This window comes from Adelges cooleyi, unplaced genomic scaffold (genome assembly GCF_023614345.1).
Source record: "Adelges cooleyi isolate 19-005CV unplaced genomic scaffold, UGA_ACOO_1.1 ACOO_flye_CR_arks_rails_tigmint_CR_PRNA_9, whole genome shotgun sequence".
NCBI lineage: Eukaryota > Metazoa > Arthropoda > Insecta > Hemiptera > Adelgidae > Adelges > Adelges cooleyi.
Genome location: NW_026096579.1, coordinates 7,570,650 through 7,590,184, shown reverse-complemented (window position 1 = coordinate 7,590,184; position 19,535 = coordinate 7,570,650). Strand labels below are relative to the sequence as shown.

General features: G+C 28.7%; 2 protein-coding genes and 1 long non-coding RNA gene across 3 annotated transcripts; all 3 read right to left on the bottom strand.

The window, feature by feature from the left end:
- Positions 1 to 976: 976 nt before the first annotated feature.
- Positions 977 to 7,350, bottom strand: LOC126847195 (uncharacterized). The gene is made up of 16 exons (XM_050587308.1): positions 7,259 to 7,350; positions 6,394 to 6,460; positions 6,275 to 6,313; positions 6,136 to 6,198; positions 5,721 to 5,780; positions 5,355 to 5,384; positions 5,118 to 5,147; positions 5,003 to 5,029; positions 4,777 to 4,830; positions 4,090 to 4,122; positions 3,422 to 3,511; positions 3,153 to 3,209; positions 2,233 to 2,250; positions 2,010 to 2,099; positions 1,861 to 1,893; positions 977 to 1,353 (listed from the first exon to the last, which is right to left on the bottom strand). The coding sequence occupies exons 2-16, from the start codon at positions 6,452 to 6,454 to the stop codon at positions 1,130 to 1,132; spliced, it is 909 nt and encodes a 302-aa protein (XP_050443265.1). The 5' UTR covers positions 6,455 to 6,460; positions 7,259 to 7,350; the 3' UTR covers positions 977 to 1,129.
- Positions 7,351 to 8,429: 1,079 nt separating this feature from the next.
- LOC126847201 (uncharacterized) lies at positions 8,430 to 9,170 on the bottom strand. Its single transcript, XR_007686999.1, has 3 exons — positions 9,076 to 9,170; positions 8,927 to 8,959; positions 8,430 to 8,791 (listed from the first exon to the last, which is right to left on the bottom strand). It is a non-coding gene; the product is annotated as an uncharacterized LOC126847201 (long non-coding RNA).
- Positions 9,171 to 10,927: 1,757 nt separating this feature from the next.
- On the bottom strand, positions 10,928 to 16,482 carry LOC126847200 (uncharacterized). Its single transcript, XM_050587334.1, has 12 exons — positions 16,377 to 16,482; positions 14,271 to 14,337; positions 14,161 to 14,190; positions 14,022 to 14,084; positions 13,785 to 13,844; positions 13,450 to 13,479; positions 13,214 to 13,243; positions 13,099 to 13,125; positions 12,878 to 12,931; positions 12,088 to 12,120; positions 11,585 to 11,674; positions 10,928 to 11,068 (listed from the first exon to the last, which is right to left on the bottom strand). Exons 2-12 carry the CDS (start codon positions 14,329 to 14,331, stop codon positions 10,962 to 10,964), a joined length of 585 nt encoding a protein of 194 aa, XP_050443291.1. The 5' UTR covers positions 14,332 to 14,337; positions 16,377 to 16,482; the 3' UTR covers positions 10,928 to 10,961.
- Between the last annotated feature and the right edge of the window lie 3,053 nt (positions 16,483 to 19,535).

Sequence of the window (19,535 nt, the reverse complement as noted above, 5' to 3'; positions counted from 1 at the left end):
AGGTCCAGTATCCACAGATCGCATAGAAGCGTTTTCTTAAATGTGATTTCAAATTTTCTTTATACAACTTGATTTCGTATACTAGAATCTAGTGCTATAAATTCTAATGAGTATATTGCCAACTAGTTAGATTTTTTTTGTTCATCTCGCGATTCCGTCACTAACGTTATTTGGTGTTAATAAAGGGAAATAGTAGGTATATATCTAACATACAAGGAAGCTTACATACTACAACAACACTAGAGCCAACCCTAATAACCAACCTCCCCTCCCGTGAAGACCACTCGACAGTATAAAACATCAAATGAATAACCTACCCAAGGCGTGGGCTAGTTTGTAAGTAACTTTTGCGCCGAATCGTACAATCGCCCGGACCGATGATTTACCCCAACCCTCTTCTCGGTCTATCCAAAGATCAGCTCCTTACAGGGTTCTGTACTATCATCGAACGTAGCAATGGATTTTGGTTTTCTCCAGGCATGGCTTCTTTTGTTAACTTTCAATAAGTCCGAATCAATTATAATGTTTTCAGTTTTATACACTCAAAATATTTATATTTTCTGAGAAGTGAACTATTTCAGATAGATCACCTAGTATAACTATTTAAAAAACAGTCGAATTAGTTCAAAAATGTTGGCCCAAAACTTACTAGTAACAAATAAAGTCAAAGAAGTAGTTTAATTTTATATAATTGTATTCATGCTGAATGTGCCCGAGCGGTAATGTTTAAGTTTAATCGTGAATAGAGTCTCATTAATATTACTTTACTGTTTGTTTTATAAATATAGAAAGATGCAGTTCGAATTAACTTACAACTTACTAGGAATTAATAATGAAAAAGAAATAGCTATAAATGATGTAGGGATAAGAACACTTTAATTTTTAAAAATGATAAGAGCTAAATATTCTGTACAATATGTTAAATCGTATGAGGTATATGTTTAAATCTACACATAAGCAACAAATGTGGTTATATTGTAAAGTAAAACTGTTTATTATGATATAAATTAAATTTGTTAACATCTATTAGTGCAATATGGAATAATATACAAGTGCAAAATGAAAATATTATTACAATAAAATAAAATAGTATAATATAATGTTAAAAGATATATCATCGTTTCGTGATCTAAATTATATTAAGAGCTCCTCGAGGAATAATTGGACTTAGTTGCCACCATACGTCGTTAATTTTTTTAAATCTTCTTTCCATAGTTCCATCATGCAGGTTACAAGTATGATTATCGGGGTCAATCCGAAGCTCTCTTATGTATGATGTAGGAAATTGTACACTTATGTATAATCCTATCAAACGACACAACCCCCATAAAAAAACATGTTCAGATGATTCAGCTGAAAATGTAATTTAATTTTTTTTAATTTACTTATATTAGCTTACTAGTGAATACTCTGTAGCGTTTTATTATAAATTTCAACTCTAAAATAAGCTTTAAAAGCTATTTACGTTTATCGAGAAAATAGTACTGGGTCATTCCAGGTGAAATCACCTAATGGGTGTGCGAGTATACTTCAAAAATTTTTGAAATTTTTATCATATATTCTTTATGGTCCTTAATAACACAAAAATTAAAAAATAAAATATTTTAATTTTTTTTGGACCTAGTAAAAAAAAAAATATATATTTTTACTTAAAATATGGTTAAGAACACTTAATTCTAATTACAGAGTCGGGAACATAAGGTGTTTTTGGATATTTTTTTATAAAAATTGACCTACCTAGGTCCATTAAGGACCTAGGTTATTAAGGACCTATAAAGAATATATGATAACAATTTTAAACATTTTTGAAGTATAGTCGCACATACATAAGGTGATTGTACGTGGAATGACCCTACTTACTTTCTTCTTCGGCAACTTGAGAAGTATCAGTTCCTGTAACAAGTACATCAAATCGATATACAGTTAATAAAACAATGGTGTATACATTAAATATAATATTAGTTATTATCTTCATTCTAAAACCTAAACAACTTCATATTAATATTTACCTAATACACCTCGTCTGATTGTATTTTCTAAAGACGTTCCAGTAAGTCTTCTTTTTTCTGCTAGGTTTGTCAAATTAAAACGTCCCAAATCTAACGAAAATAATTATCAATATCATTATTATTGTTTGACATAAAACATTCAAATAATAATATGATGCAAATGTCAACTCTAAAACAAGATTTAAAGACTATATTTTACGAATATTGAAAAATTCGTGATAACCTTCGCTTACTTCCTTGTCTTCAGGAATTGCAATTTATGTAACAAATAAATCAAACATCAAATCATTATACAGTTAGCAATAGTTGTTTAAATAAACGGTTTTTATAATATTTTTTTATTATAGGATCATAAAATAAAATGTGACGCGAAAAGGAAAAAGGGATCTCACGTCGCTAACATCAAATTTTGAGTAATTGGTTACTTAAAATTCTGCACTATATTTAAAACATTTTGAGAACAGAATAGTTCTCCTATCTTGAAAATTGGCCATGTTGTTATTTTTGTCAACACAAATATTGTTTGAATTTGTTATCGGAAATATTTTTTTTGAGAAAAAATCCTTTACAGTTATAAAATGATGGTAACTTCTTATTTCACATATTTAAGAAATGAAATTTAACCAAAAATTCAAAAAACTGCCCTTGACCAAACAACATAATATATTTTCACTGAATATTTGTTCAACCCTGATCAATGTGTTGGCCTCTTCTGATATTTAGATTATCGCGATAAGAGGTCCTAGATCCCTTTCCGTTTCTTTTATAAGTAGTAGCATGGCCTCGCGTTGGCATAAAAGTGAACTAGTTTTTGGCTTCATTTAATAAGCTTTATCCATTAACCTAACTAAAAAGAGTAAGAATAATGTAAATTGTTTTCCCCTCCCTCTTGTTTGATTTAAATAAGAATTTTGGAGACTTTTAAACTTATCACGATCCTCCCATATACAAAATGAATTTTCAGAGAACAACCTAAAAGTGTTTAAATCTCATACTACATGCGACTAACGCAATGTACCATAATACAAGAGTAACGAGCAAAATAAATTGAAGCCAAATTTAGCTCATTTGTCTGCCACCCGTAGACACTGCAAAAGGGCCAGTGCCCCAACTCCTACTCACATTAAGTAACTTTACACTTACTTAATGTATTTCTTACTTCTAGTTTTAGTTGCATCATAAACTGGTTATACTTAGTTCCTAAAATTAAAAACGACATATATATTAAGGTACCTCATATTTTTTATGATTGACACCAATATGTCTTTTTTATTTTTGTCAATATAAGTTAACTATATAGTTACCACTTTTCATTGTAATACAGAACACAACTATGTTATTTGTTAAAATTAGGTCATAAAAAATAATAGAATATGCATGGTGTCTGTACAGCCATGCTTATTAATATTTACCTAATTTACGTCTGAATATATTTTTTAAAGCTGTCTTAACACGACGTCTTCTATTATCTACAAGGGTTGTCAAATTTAAGCCTCTAGAATCTACGAAAATAATTTAATTACTGTATTGAGAAGAAATAACAAAAAATATTTCAGTTTGTCGTGATACATAACTGCATTCAATTCCAAAGAACTGTGATATAATTAGATAAAGTATTTTGAACATCCAGTCATTAGTGTTAATACCCAACAAATGTATTCTCTTTATAATTGAAATTCCAATGAACTTATTACATATTAACATTGATGTCAACTTTAGGTTGACGAGGAACAAAAATATTTAGGATGTAGTTATGTGTCTCTCTTAAAAAAATGTATAAAAACCTACACCCGTGGTGAATTAAATTTCCGAGTTGTTAATTGTGAATAAATATATATAATTATAATTAAATTTTCTATTGCAAACTGGTAAAAAATAATTTATAAACATAACGTTAAAAAAATCATAAATAGTTATTATGTTTCACTCTCTTTTTGTCTCTCTCTTTCTCTTAAACAAATATTATATATTGTTAAAACTATTGTTTGACATACAGCATCGTGCAAATAAAATAAAACACATTTTAACTCTAACACAAGTTTTAAAGGCTGATGACGAGTATCGAAAAATTTGTATTTACTTTCTCGATATAGAGCATCAGGAATTTCAATGCCTGTAAAAAATCCGTCAAACATCAAACCGTAATGCAAAATATAAAACTCGGTTCGTACATTTTATCAATAACAGTCACTCTAAAACTGAGATAATTTAGACCAAGTAATTAATGCAAAATATTATTGTATAAATGATAAATTGTTTCTAATAACAAAATTTGAACAAACGGTTTATATATAATTTCGAATAACCATCTAATCATAAGCATAAACATTCATAGCCTTTTGACTTTATTTTTTATAATCAATTTTTTATAGACTTTCTTTAGAACTACAAATATATAAAGCATTCCGAGTCAAACCGAGCCTTACCCCTTCAACATTTTTCGTAAAATGTTTTTAAACTTCTTTTGGTTTAAAATTTTTTTGAAATTTGTATCACTCATATTTACTCCTAAAATGGAGATTTTTTAAGTTATTTTTTACGAAAAATCAAATGTTTTAATGATATAATATGACCAGTTTTAAAATTTGGTGTGTTCAGAGCGCCATACCACGCCCCTCAAAATCCTCTCTTATAGGGGTAAATATGTGTGATAAAAATTTCAAAAAATATATCATATATTAGACCAAAAGTAGTTAAACATTTTTTTTTTAATTTAAAGGTCAGGCCCCATTTATATAATCATCGATTTTTTAAATATCATATTTACCTAATGTAGTTTTTATTTCTTTTCCCATGCGTATCTGGTATCGCATAGCAGAAACTAAAATTTAAAACCAATTATATTTTAATCTACTTACATTTAATTTTTTTTTGATAGCAATATGTCCTATTGGTATTTGACAGTAGGTACATATGATTATTGTCAAAGTATTTATAAATAAAGAATATGAGTTAGATATTATATTAAAAATACACTTTTAAAATATGATTACCAATAATTGGCAAAGAGTTTTCGGAGCCTGAAATTAAAATAAAAACCTTATGTTCATAAGTAATATCAAACAATTACGCGGAAACACTTCCATAATTCGCAATGAAAATTATTACCCGGTACAATGTCAGTAAGTTCCAATTTGCCTGAAATAAGCATTACATAAATTATTGATAGTGAATTTCTATTATGATAACAGAAAGACGAAGATCAAGGTAGACAAAAATCATGTTTATTAATAACTAGGAAGAAATTTGTTTCATTGGATATTCAATCCGATGTAAATCTGTTTAGAAAGTTCACTAAAAATGAAATTTTGGAAATATTTTCATAAAATAAACAAAAGCTATTACCCGGTACAGCGATCATTAAATTGATTTGGGCTGAAATCAACATCATATAAATCAATGTTATTAGATTTTATTTGGTATTATAAATTATTACATTTTATATATATATAAATTAGAAAAAAGTAGAAAAAAATATATTAAATAGACTAGGAAACTTTATGAAAATTAAATGGCTGAAATGAAGCAGATTGGTTGACTATACTTACATTAGTATTTTTCATAAAAAATCCATTTGGAATTCGAAAAATTGGAATATTTATATCACATTAATAAAAATAAGTTTAAATTTAAATTTTTATACCGATTTCAAATATTTTTTTCTACTACTATAATTTTATTTTTGTATTGATATTATTATAATTATGCTACCGAAACTCCTGTAAGAACGGTCATCATTAACAATTTTTTCAATTATATGCTCCAATCCATCTAAATTAAGCAGACAAAGATTTAGACTATACTAAAAGATTGAAATAAAATTAATGTAGGTTAGTAGGTACTAACTACTATATACATTTTTATAATAAATAGAATATTTTTAAACCATGTTTAGCACTTAGTAGTAGTCATATTTTTAACTTACTTTTTCGATTAGGTTATTAAGAGTCACTACTTAAAATATAACGTCACACTGATTTAACATACCTGTGTACTTTATTAAACTATTTAGAGAAATGATTGAAATCAATTATATATTACTTGCTAATTTACTAAGTACTTAACTAATAGGTACTCGTAACAAAACACTTATATTATAATGGCATATCAATTTTATATATCTTACTTGCTCTAGAATTATTTCCTACAATTAAATCATTCTTATTAAATGCTTGCTCGATGGCTGCATCTGTAATACATAATTTAGAAAAATGTATAAAAACAGTGAATTAAAACAATTAGAAAAACAAAACAAAAATACTGACTTGTAAGAAAAACAACCTTATTATATGACTTCATAAATGCTGTAAAAAAATAAGTATTGAATTTTGTTTTCAAATTTATAACTCTATTAAGTTGGTAATTGTGAAAATAAAATAATTACCATCATCATCATCGTTTGCACTTACAAGGATAAATGTGAATAAAAAACAGATAAGTTTCATGTTTATCTGCAAATAAAAATAAAGATAAATAAAATAAATGTATGATAGTCACAACTGCCTCTAGTGCCAAGATGAGAACTATGGCAATTTTTTAAATATTTTTCATTATACTTTACATATTAAGCATCCAAAGTAAAATAAAATGTACAAAAAAGAATATTTTATTTAGCCCCAACTCAAAAAGTTTATACCTATTTAGAAAAAAATTTCAAATTGATCATAACTCAAAAAATGTCAATACTACAAAAACTATTTCGCATTTTATAAGTGTACAATATTATTTTAAGAATTTTTTCGTGTTCACTAAAAAAAATTCCAAAATTAAAAACATGCAAAAATAAGTATTTTTACTTAGACTTAATTTTTAAAGTAAATAATAATATTTTTTTTTTGAAAAACTGTATCAAAACTGGTGTTTTGCATGTTTTAAATTTTAAGATTTTTTTTCTTACTTTAGGTTTATATACACCGAGACCCTACTTTTGTGAGGAATTATAAAAACGATTTTAAAAATTATTTTTATTTCTACACTGTAGAAGTTTACCTCCAAGCCAAATAATGTATAAATTAAAAATCTATTTTGGAATTCATCAAAATCTAGATTATGTAAAACGAAATTATTATATCTGTTCCAGTAAAAAATACAAAGAAAACCCTTCGCTCAATAACTTTGTAAATAAAAGTTAATACCCGCTAACAAAATAACTAGCAATAAAAAAAAATTATTACTGTTTTTCTTCACTACAAATGTTTGTTCAATAAGCGAAATAATTACAAATGTTAGGAATTGATTGAAATACTTACAATAATTTTTAAGATGGTAGAATTTCTAAGACAACAATCGACTTGATCAGCTTTTGAAACGAAATATTCTTCATGGGTCTTATGGATGTGCCTTTATTGCGACCGAAAAATCCGAATTTAATAGGTTTTGCAGTGTAACTTTGTTCTTTGGTTTGCACAGCTGGTTTCCCCTTTTTTTTATATGATTTATGTTGTACATATATTATTTCGACGCGGAGTTTAGACAATGTTCCAGATATGGTTAAAATATAATTCGAAAAAAACTTTTACAATATTGAAATACTAAAATTTGAATAACATACATAAAATTCTACCGATATGAAAATGAATTTAAAGTGACTAGGTAATCGTTTCCAGCAATAGCAGTAATGGCTAACAAACCTACCTAATTCTAACTATATTTAATCTAAAACAACTAACAGACGTTTGAATGATTAAACCATCCCGAATTAATTGATCTGGCGGCTTACCGATTTGGTTTGAAAGTGTTTTGATCATTTTCAAAAGGTTCCATGCGAATTTGCATATATAGTATAACCTAGTGCAGTCTTAATCAGTAGAGTATAAATTAAGTTCTGTCTACACCAATACAGTATAATCTAAATACAGTGCAAATAAGTAAAGTTAGAACTAATATATATAAACTAAGTATTGTTTAAACCAGTACCAAGCACAGCTTAAACCAGCACAGTAAAATATCATCAATGTGAGGTCCAGTAACCACATATCGTATTTCAGAGCGATTTCTTAAATGTGATTTTATATTTTCTTTATACAACTTGATTTTAGGTACTAGAATCTAGTGCTGTAAATTCTTATGAATTTATTACCCACTAGCTAGAGTTTTTCGTTTATCTTGCGATACCGTCACTAATGCTATTAGGTGTTGATAAAGGGAAACCGTAGGTATATATCAACAAGGAAGCTTACATACTATAATAAATATGTCAATAGTTGCAGAGTTCCTAAATATCACAGGTTTTCATAGAAAGAATGAATTGTGGATTGACTTGCAACTTATTAGAAATAAATAATGAAAAAGAAATTACAACAAATGGCTATATAGGTGTGAAGAACACTTTTTAAAATGATTCGAACTAAACATTCTGTATACGGTAAAAAGTATTAGGTATATGTTTATATCTACACGTAAGATACAAAAGTGGTTATATTGTAAATTAAAACTGTTATACATAAAATTATGATATATGTAAAATTAGTTTACAGCTATTAGTGCAGTAAGAAATAATACATTAGTGCAATATGAAAATATTATTACAATAAAATAAAAATAGTATAATATCATTTTAGAAGATATACCATTGTTTCGTGGTCTAAATTATACAGTTTCTCGAACAATTGGAAATAGTTGCCACCATACGTTATTCAATTTTTGAAATCTTTTTGTCGTAGTTCCATCATCCAGGTCACAAGTATTATTAGCGGGGTCAATACGAAGCTCTTTTATGTATGTATCTGGAAATAGTGCACTTAAGTATAATCCTGCCAAACGACACAACGGCCATAATCCAACTGAAAAATTAATTTTTTTTCTTTAATTTTCTTATATTAGCTTACTAGTCAATACTTTGTAACGTTTTCGTATAGATTTCAGCTCTAAAACAAGCTTTAAAAGCTAACTACGTACATCGAAAAAATAGTACTTACTTTCTTCTTCAACAACTTGAGAAGTTCCAGTTCCTGTAACAAATGCATCAATTACAGTTGGTAAACAATTGGTGTATACACCAATTTTATATAATATTATAGTAACTACCGTCACTCTAAAATCCTTACAACTCCATATTAATATTTACCCGATAAACCTCGTCTGATTGTAGTTTCTACTGATGTTCCAGTAAGTCTTCTTCTTTCTGTCAGGTTTGTCAAATTTAAACGTCCAAATTCTACGAAAGAATTATTAATTTACATTATTATTGTTCGACGTAAAATATTAAAATAATAAAATGTAGCGAAATTCAACTCTAAAACAAGCTTTAAAGGCTATATTTTACGAATATTGAAAAATTCGTGATTACCTTCGCTTACTTCATTAGTATCAGGAATTGTAATTTATGTAACAAATAAATCAAACATCAAATCATTATACAGTTAGCCATAGTTGTTCAAATAAACGGTTTGTATAATATTTTTTTATTATAGGATCATAAAAGGTTAAAGCATAAAACAAATGTGACGCGAAAAAGAAAAAGGGATCTTACGTCGCAAACATCAAATTTTGAGTAATTGGTTACTTAAAATTCTGCACTATATTTAAAACATTTTGAGAACAGAATAGTTCTCCTATCTTGAAAATTGGCCATGTTGTTTTTTTTGTCAACACAAATATTGTTTGAATTTGTCATCGGAAATTCTTTTTGAGAACAAAACTCTTTTCAGTTATAAAATGTTGGTAACTTCTTATTTCACATAATTCAGAAATGAAACTTAACCAAAAATTAAAATAATTGCCCTTAACATCAAACCTTAATATTTTTTCACTAAATATGTTTCCAACTCTGATCGATATGTTGGCCTCTCCTGCGATTTAGATTATCGCGACAAGAGGTCCTTTTTGCCTTTCCGTCTCACATATAAGTAGTAGCAAGGCATTAGATTGGCAGAAAAGTGAACTAGTTTTTGGCTTCAATTGATCATCGTTATCAATTAATCTAACTGTTATGAGATACATGTGTTGCTAAAACTAAAACAGCTATGCTATAAGATAACACTGTCGTTAAGAGGATGTCAGCGCAGCGATTTACTGGCACTAAAACATGTTTATTTTAATTAAAAATTAGTGGCTCTTAATTGATATTAATGCTAAAATACCAATTAGATTATTTAAAGAAAACAATTTTTGAAGGGCATCTCGAAGCCATTTTTTCGAAACACTCGATTTTTAGAAGTTATAGGGTATAAAATTAACAAAAAATGTGTCTTTTTTCAAAATAAATTAATGAATTTCAAATAAGACATTTGAAATAACAAAAAAAAACTCACTCAGTAAGCCGTGATTTTTTGATAAAAAAATCTAAGTTTTTATGGAAAATATTTTTTTAAAACGCTGTCACGCATACTGAGATAGTCCGAAAAATAATTTAACTACCAAAAAAGAGTCTTAATTAGAGAACTAATAATTACATATCACAGTTTAACCTTTAAGTTAAGATTTTGTAAAAAATTGCCTATACTTTACTCCTTAAAATGGGCTGCACTGACATATTCTTAAGACGGCTCAGAGTAGGCAATTTACATTTTTCGTTGTATAAAAAAAGATATATTTTATATATATTGACGATGACGACTTCAAATCTAAATTACTACTACTATGTGCTATGATTCTATTATTAATATAAAATATGTGTAAAATTGGGATCACATTGTATAAAAACACTATGAAAATAGTAAATTAATAATATTAAATTTATATATTGTTTTTCCCCTCCCTCTTCTTTAATTTATAATATGAATTTTTTTTTGGAGACTTTTAACTTATCACGAACCTCCCAAGTACAAATGAGATTTCAGAGAACGACCTAAAAGTGTTTAAAGCTCATACTACACGTGACCAACGCAATGTACCACAATACTAGAGTAACGAGCAATATAAATTGAAGCCAAAATTGTCTGCCACCGGTAGACACTGCTAAATGGCCAGTGCCCAAACTCCTACTCGTGTATATCTTTTTGACTTGAAACTTTAAATCGATTCTTCATAGTTTTCATAATTGTATCTAATTTTACACTTACATAATGTATTTCTTTCTACTAGTTTTAGTTCCGTCATAAACCGGTTATACTTGGGTCCTAAAATTAAAAACGACATATATATTAAGGTACCACATATTTTTACGATTGACACCAATATGTCTCTTTTATTTTTGTCGATATGAGTTCACTATATAGTTACCACTTTTCATTGTAATACAGAACACAACTATGTTATTTGTTAAAATTAAGTAACAAAAAATAATAGAATATGCATGGTGTCTGATAAGCAGTACAAATAAAAGAGCAGTGTTGCTCATGAAAGTAGGAGTGAAGTGGGGTCATGAACTAACAAAATAGCAGACTTGGACACAATGTAGATATCATTACTCTGATAGGCTGAATTTTTTGGGTAGGGGTCTGGAACTTGGCCCTTTTTCACTGTTAAGTTTTGGTTGGATTTGGATTACGAGAAAAGTATTGTGTCTGTAGTCATCACTTAATTTATTGGACAATAATTGTTAACAATTATAATTAGTTGTATCGGTATTATAATGTAGTGAATTATTCCTATTGAATACCTTATAAAATATAAAACTCCTTATTAATATTTACCGAATTTACTTCTGAATATATTTTTCAAAGCTTTTTTTACACTACGTCTTCTCTGTTCTGCAAGGGTTGTCAAATTTAATCCTTCAGGATCTACAAAAATAATTTATACATGACTGTTTAGAGAAAAAATAATAAAAAACATTTTAGTTGGTCGTGATACGTAATTGGATTACATTTCAAAGAATTGTGATATAATTATAGTTTTTTTTTTCAACCAGTCATTAATGTTAATACCCAACGAATGCATTCTTTCTGTACTCGAAATCCCAAATAATTTATTATACAATATATATATATATATATATATTATATATTATTTTTTTATTGAAAAGTAATAAAAATTAATTTATATACAAAACGTTCTACTATGTCTCTCTCTCTCTCTCTCTCACACACCTAAACAAATATTTTATATTATTAAAACTATTATTTGACATACAGCATTAAACAATTTTAAAAAACCACATTTTAACTCTAACACAAGTTTTTAAATTCGTATTCACCTTCGCGATATAGATCATCAGAAATATCAATGTCTGTAACAAATACACCAAACATCAAATCATTATGCAGAAAATAAAACCCAGTTAATATATTTTATATTTTATAAATAACAGTTACTCTAAAACTGAGATAAATTAGACCAAGTAATCAATGCAAAATATTATTGTATAAATGCTAAATTATTTATCATAAAAAAATTTGAACAGACGGTTTCTACAAATTGTCGAATAATCATCATAAAAGCTTTTTTAATCTAATTTTTTAAAGGCTTTTTTCACAACTATAAATATATGGGCCATTTGGAGTCAAACCACGCGGTCATCGGCCAGACCTCTTCAAAATTGTTCGTAATTTTTTTTTTGAAATTTTTATCATTCATATTTACCCGCTAAAATAGAGGTTTTTAAAGTTATTTTTTACGAAAAATCAAATGGCGACCTGTTTTAAAATTTAGTGTGTCCACAGCTTAAAACCATGCGCCTGTATTATTTTTTATTTTATTCTAAATTTTTCACAATTTACTACTAATTACACTGTATAGTACAAAAAAAAAAAAAAGAAGTAAATCACGGCTCATTTCCGTCATTAGACGAAAAGATTGGGTTTAAGTCTCTGATTTTATAATAAAATCTTCAAAATTTAAAAACTGGTCGACGTTTATTGTTCATGAAAAATACCTTTAAAACCTCTTTTTTGAGGGTCTTTTATTGGAAGAGGTCAGTTCGATGACCGTATAGTTTGACACTCAGAGTGTCCCATTTATATACATATTTAAAATTTGATACTTACCCAATGTCTCCTTTATTTCTTTTCGCATACTCAACTGGTATCGTATAGCAGAAACTAAAATTTAAAACCGAATATATTTTAATCTACCTACATTTATTATTGAAAACAATATGTCCCATTGGTATTTGACAATAGGTACATATGATTTTTCTCAAAGTATTTATAAATAATGAATAGACGTTAGATATTATAGTAAACATAAACTATTGAAATATGGTTACCGGTCGGTGGAATAAAGCGAGCAAATGCTAAAATTAAAACAAAAATCTTTTGTTCATAAATAATATCAAACAACTTTGCAGAATCACTTCCATGATGTGCAATGAAAATTATTACCCGATATAAGGTTGGTAAGGTCCAATTTGTCTAAAATTAACATTGTAAAAAATAATAATATTGCTTTAATTTTCTATTAGTATAACAGGAAGACGAAGCTCAAGGTAGAAAGAAAACATGTTTATTAGCAACTCGGAAGAAATGTGTGCCATCGGATATTAAATATATTTCTTTAGGAAATTTAATAGGAATAAAATGTTGGAAATATTTTCATAAAATTCAACAAAAGCTATTACCCGGTGATGCGATCATGAAATTGATTTGGGCTGAAATAGACATTATAAAAATTAATGATAATAGATTTGATTTACTATTGTAAATGTTTACATTTTATATTTATATAAATTAGAAGGAAATGTAAAAGTAGAAAAAAACTATATTAAATAGACTAAGGAATCTTTTTGAAAACATAATAGCTGAATTGAAAAAGATTCCATTTGATCTTCGAATATTTATATCACATCAATTGCATAAAAATAAATTTCAGTTAAAATTTTTATATTATTTTCAAATATTTTTTTTCTACTATTATAATTTTTGTTTTGTTATAATATTATTATAATCATGCTACCGAAACTCCTGTAAGAACGGTCATCATTAACTATTTTTTCAATTATATGCTCCAATCCATCTAGAATAAGCAGACAAAGATTTAGACTATACTAAAAGATTGAAATAAAATTAATGTAGGTACCTACTAACTACTATATACATTTTATAATAAATAGAATATTACAAAGTACCTATACATGACTAATAGGTACTAATTAATAGGTAAATATTGGCATAACAATTTTATATGTCTTACTTGCTCTATTATTATTTCCTACAACTAAATCATTCTTATTAAATGCTTGCTCGATGGCTGCATCTGTAATACATAGTTTAAAAATATTTATAAAAACAGTGAATTTAAAAACTTTATAAAGACAAAAAAAACCACCGACTTGTAAGAAAAACAATCTTTTTATATGTCGCTGTAAAAATAAGAATTATTAATTTTTTTTTTTTTAATTTATAACTATTAAGTTGGTAATTGTGTAAATAAAATAATTACCATCATCATTTGCCGATACACTTACAAGGACAAATGTGAATAAAACGCAGAGAAGTTTCATTTTGGACTGCAAATAAGATTATAAATAAAATCAATTTATATTAGCTACAGCTGCCTCCGGTGCTAAAATAAGAAGGTATTGGTTTTCCAAGACTATTTTTTGTATAATATGTTTATATATATAAGTTTTTTTACTAGACAACATATTTCTTATACCGTTAAACTGATTTTTTTGTATAGCAAGGTAGAAATCGAACCCAAAAAGTTCTTTATTTAGCCACAACTGTAGTAATTCACATAGATTTCACGAATGTTAATTTATGATTTCTTATGAAGATATACAAAAATAGTAAATTGGTCTATAGTAACTATTTTAATGGATTGTAAAATAGTTAGGTTTCACTATTCACAATACTACACACAAGTTGTAGTGAAAAAATACAATTTTGAAATTTATCATAACTCAAAAAATTTCAATACTACAAAAATTGTGTATGGTACTAAAATTAGCATATTATACGTAAACAATTTTATTTTTAGAATTTTTTTGTGTTCGCTAAAAATTAAATTCCAAAATTAAAAACATGCAAAAATAAGTTATTTTAACTTTAACTTAATTTTTAAAATAAATAATAAAGTTTTTTTTTTAATGGCTTTTTATTTACTGCAAATTAGTTTATTTTACAACAAAATCAAATTTGGAAAAAAAAACTGTATAAAAACTTGTTTTTGCATGTTTTAAATTTTTAATTTAATTTTTGGCGATTATAAAAAAAAAGGTAAAAATAAAATTGCACACATATATTGTGCAGAATTTAATTCCCTACAAAACTACATTTTTTAAATTTTTTTTAGTTATGATCGATAAAATGTATATCAGTTTACTGAATATTACTTTTTTGAAGATATTTTATTATTATTTTTTTTATTACTTTAGGTTTGTGTTCACCAAGTCGCTGCTTATGTAAGGTATTATGTTAAAGATTTCAAAAATGGACTTTTTTCTCTACATCCTACAGTTTACATCAAGCCAAATAATGTATAAATTATAAACCTTTTTTTAGATTTCTCTTCAAAATGTGGATTGTGAAAAACGCAATATTTGTAATAATTGTTTTAGTAAAGCAAAATAAAAAAAACATTGGCTTAAAAACGTTGTTAATGGACGCTGTTAGGACCCGATAAAAAATTAACTTTTAATAAATAATATATTTAATACGGTTTTTTTACCCTATAACTTTCGATTCATTAAGCTCGTGAGGTATTCTAAGTACAAAATATAAAAATGAATTTAACCAAATATTGTTATTTGAGTTAGATTTTGAAAACGGTTATTATACACATTTCTTTCTAAACATGACTTCGGATAATTCTTCTCAATAAACTCATGATTGATTTAAATCAAAGCTATTCATAATTTAAAAATAATTTTTAAAACCCTGAATTTTTTAAATAAATGTTTCATAGAAAATTTAAGAAAAGTAAAACAGTTAAGAGTAATATAAAAATCTCAGTGTTTATAGCACAAATTAATTTAAATTAGTTTTAAAAAAATCTTAAACACAAACATGTGTACAAGAACAAAATGTATTTAATTCGTCAAGTCGTTGTGGCACACCTGTATACACAAACCTTAAGTTAAAAAAAAAATGAAATTGGACACGTAAGTATATCATGCAGAATTTGGTTCTTTACAAAATTATATTTTTTTTAATTTTTGTAGTTAGAAATTATTTAAGTTATGACGGATAAATTCATTTTGCTGATTATATATTATTTTTTTTTTTTTTTTACTTAATGATTTCAAAAATGGCTTTTTTTCTACACCCAACAGTTTACATCAAGCCAAATAATGTATAAATTAAAAATCTATTTTGGAATTTTTCAAAATGTAGATTTTGTCAAACGCAATGTTTGTATATGCTTTAGTGATAAATATAAGAAAACCGTTCGATCAAAAACGTTGTAAATGAACGCTGTCTTAAGATCCAATAACAAAATAACTAGCAACTAAAAAAAAAAACTTATTACCGTTTTTCTACACTATAAATTTTGGTTGAACGAGCTAAATAATTACAATTTTTAGAGTTTCATAGAAATACTTACTAAAATAATTGTCGAGCGGATAGAGTTTCTTAGACAATAATCGACTTGACTCGCTTTCGAAACTAAATGTTCTTCTTGTGACTTATGGATGGGCTTTTATTTCGACCTAAAAATCCGAATTCAATAGGTTTTTGCAGTGTAACTATGTTGAATTATTTATACAGCCGATTGTTTTTTTTTTTTTAGTATGATTTATGGCGAACATACCTACATTCCGGATACGGTTATAATATAATTTATATAGATCGTTAGCGATATTGATATACAAACAATTTTAATAACGTACATTATAATATGATATTGATATAATAATTCGTTTAAAAAGTTACTAGGTGTAACCATGTTCAGCAATAGCACTAATGGATAACTAAGTACCTACTCAATGCTAATTATATGCAAGACCAGACCAGACCTTAATTGATTTATTAAACGATTTCGTGTTAATTGATTGGGCGGCTTATCGGGTTGGTTAGGATTACTTAAATGTATAGAAATTCGTATTTTAATCAATCTCAGCAAGTTTACTGTTGTAGCTACCGTGCCTATATTGTAATCCTTTACAACATTATGAATAATAACAGTATTATTATTTGAGCTGGAGATAAAACGAACGTTGCTGTTTAATTCCAGTATTGTTTCCTAACCGTAATTTAGTTATAATGTATTTGCTCATCCGGTATAAGATAGGCCTATAGTCAGGCCACCGATTTCTTCGTTTTCGTCGATATTTGTATTGCTACCATTGTTTTCCCCTCGTTTACACATAACCGACGCAATATTCGATAGAAATTAAAACACATGTTATTAAACGTGTCAACTTTTATTTATTTAATGCTTATTTTTCGCCGTGAAATTAAAATAATAGCATACCCGAACACTATTTACCATCTTTTCCGCAATTTACTGCGCCGCCACCTTTCTATAGTGTGATATTATAAAAAAATGTCTATTCAAACGTACTTTGTATGGGGAAAAAACTGTGCTACATAAGCTTCGGGCAAACGATCAAATTTGATGTGCCTTCTCCATCCTTCTCTGTCCAACGCCAGGCTCCTTCAATTAGTACCACCTCCCAACTGATCAACGGCCGACTTTCCTACCCTCACACAACATAACTGGTCGCAGAATAATTGTCCATGTCAATATGGACCATAATATTATTAACGTAGCCGTTGGCCACGGCCTAAACATATTAATACAAGGTTATATTTAAGTGTGTGAGAAAACCACGCATTCCACGGCCGAGGGGAACGAGGGGAAGGAGATGGCGGCGACCGAAAACCCTCGAATCCGTATTCCGATCACGCGAGCATTAAGAAGATCCGTCTTGTCCGTGTATTAATATAATATGTACTTACATATTATTATACCCGTGGCGTTGTCGTTTGTGCGATGTGACTATATTTCATACTGTTATACATGTACTGTAGCACGGAGAACGTGGCGGAAGGGAATATAAATGAGAGCTCATTAACGATAGCCGCAGCTTCCATGCGTACAAATAAATATATATATATATAATGTATAATCATATAGTAACAATAATGTGTGTACAACGGGGCCGAACGGCTTAAGCATCGTGCCCGACCGCGTGTTGTCGGGTCAGAAATCAATATCGGCCGGGTCGTTTGACATATTATTATTATTATCATTATTGTAAGTACGATATGTACAAGTACGAGTGTGTATGTTTGTGCTTTGCCGGCGGTCAGTGCCCTATAGCGCGTAGCAGTGTATACACAAGTATACACTGTACATACACGAGAAACCGCAGTTAACGCACAAGAAGTGGATGTAATACGTTGTGTTATTAGCCATTAGGTATTGCTTTTGCGCGCGATGGGCCCAGCGGGCTGTGCGCGGTGTTTGCACATCAATCGGCCGGAGAGACCGGGCCGAGTGCGAGGATCATCGGTCAGATCAAACGCCGGTGCTAAATTTCCGGTAAATCTAAAAAGAAAATAAACCCTATCCAAGTACACACACACACGAGTTCAAAGTCGGACCGGTACGATTAAATATTTACCAAGACCGGGTCGTGCCTCCGGGGCGGGTTATATGTGTATAGGTATAGCGGTCGTCCGGGGATATCCTCGGCCGTCTTAAAACGCTTATAATGTAGGTACATAATGTATTTATTTATAAGTGTGGCGTGGCGTGGTCGCGGTGCAAAAGTCCCCGGGGGGGGGGGGGGGGTTGATAGCTATTTTTCGAAAACCCGAGTACGACGCCCAAGAGTCCGAAGGCGATTTCATTTTTTTCGACCCTCCAAACGACTATCGACGAGTAACGGGTCTGGGAGCCCAGCCGTTTATAGAGAATTAGTCGAAATCATTTTTACCACGGTTATTACCGCCTTTCAAGTATACATACCGACACTAAAAATCGAGAACATCACACCGATGCTGATGTTATACACATCTACTGATGAAATTCGCATCCACTTGGGTAAACATAGCTCTTAGAGCGTCTACATTGTAGGGTTCTTTTTGAAAGTCCAATCAAATACCACCCTTTGAACAGGGGACCGGATCAAAGGTGTATCGGCGATAAAGCACTTCTGCGAAGGTAGGACTAAGCCATAGATATAGTAATATTATTGAAAATTTGCAATCGATTGCCGAATGAGTTAGTTGTATGTGTGTCAACGTATAGAAACAATTTTATTCTAGAGATGGAACCGCTTTTTACATTTTGGCCCTGGGTGTGTCTGGTTGAGCTTAGCCTGGGCATGTCGAGGAATTCTTGCGTTTCTTTCTACCTCCCTATAAAGCCCAGAGGGTATAATAATACTCGTGATTGGTATATGTACAACGCCAGCTGTTCGACAGTGTGCTATAATAGTACATAATAATATAATACCAACGTTTGGTAGCCGGATAATGAAATTATTCGATTATTTACCTGACCCGGTGGAGTGCCATTTATTGGTTGTACCTACCCAAAATATTTAAGGGCTCGTTGCATGACTATAATATAGTTATGTATAAGCACCCATCGATATTATATTATTTTAAGTGTTGCACTATATTGTGTGTGTATAAAAAAAAACATTCAAACGTGTCTGTACGATTGACGTCTTAGCTGTAATATTTTCTTATAACAATGGGACAATATTATACTTTGTTATTATAGATATTGTCAATACAATATATAGTA

Coding starts and splice junctions, on each gene's coding strand:
- LOC126847195 (XM_050587308.1), bottom strand. CDS start 6,454: ATGAAACTTATCTGTTTTTTATTCACATTTATCCTTGTAAGTGCAAAC. Junction 6,199..6,274: donor TAAGGTTGTTTTTCTTACAA/GTCAGTATTTTT, acceptor TATGTATTACAG/ATGCAGCCATCGAGCAAGCA. Junction 5,781..6,135: donor AGGAAATAATTCTAGAGCAA/GTAAGATATATA, acceptor TGCTTAATTTAG/ATGGATTGGAGCATATAATT.
- LOC126847200 (XM_050587334.1), bottom strand. CDS start 14,331: ATGAAACTTCTCTGCGTTTTATTCACATTTGTCCTTGTAAGTGTATCG. Junction 12,932..13,098: donor TCGCTTTATTCCACCGACCG/GTAACCATATTT, acceptor TTTAAATTTTAG/TTTCTGCTATACGATACCAG. Junction 12,121..12,877: donor AGAAATAAAGGAGACATTGG/GTAAGTATCAAA, acceptor TATTTGTTACAG/ACATTGATATTTCTGATGAT.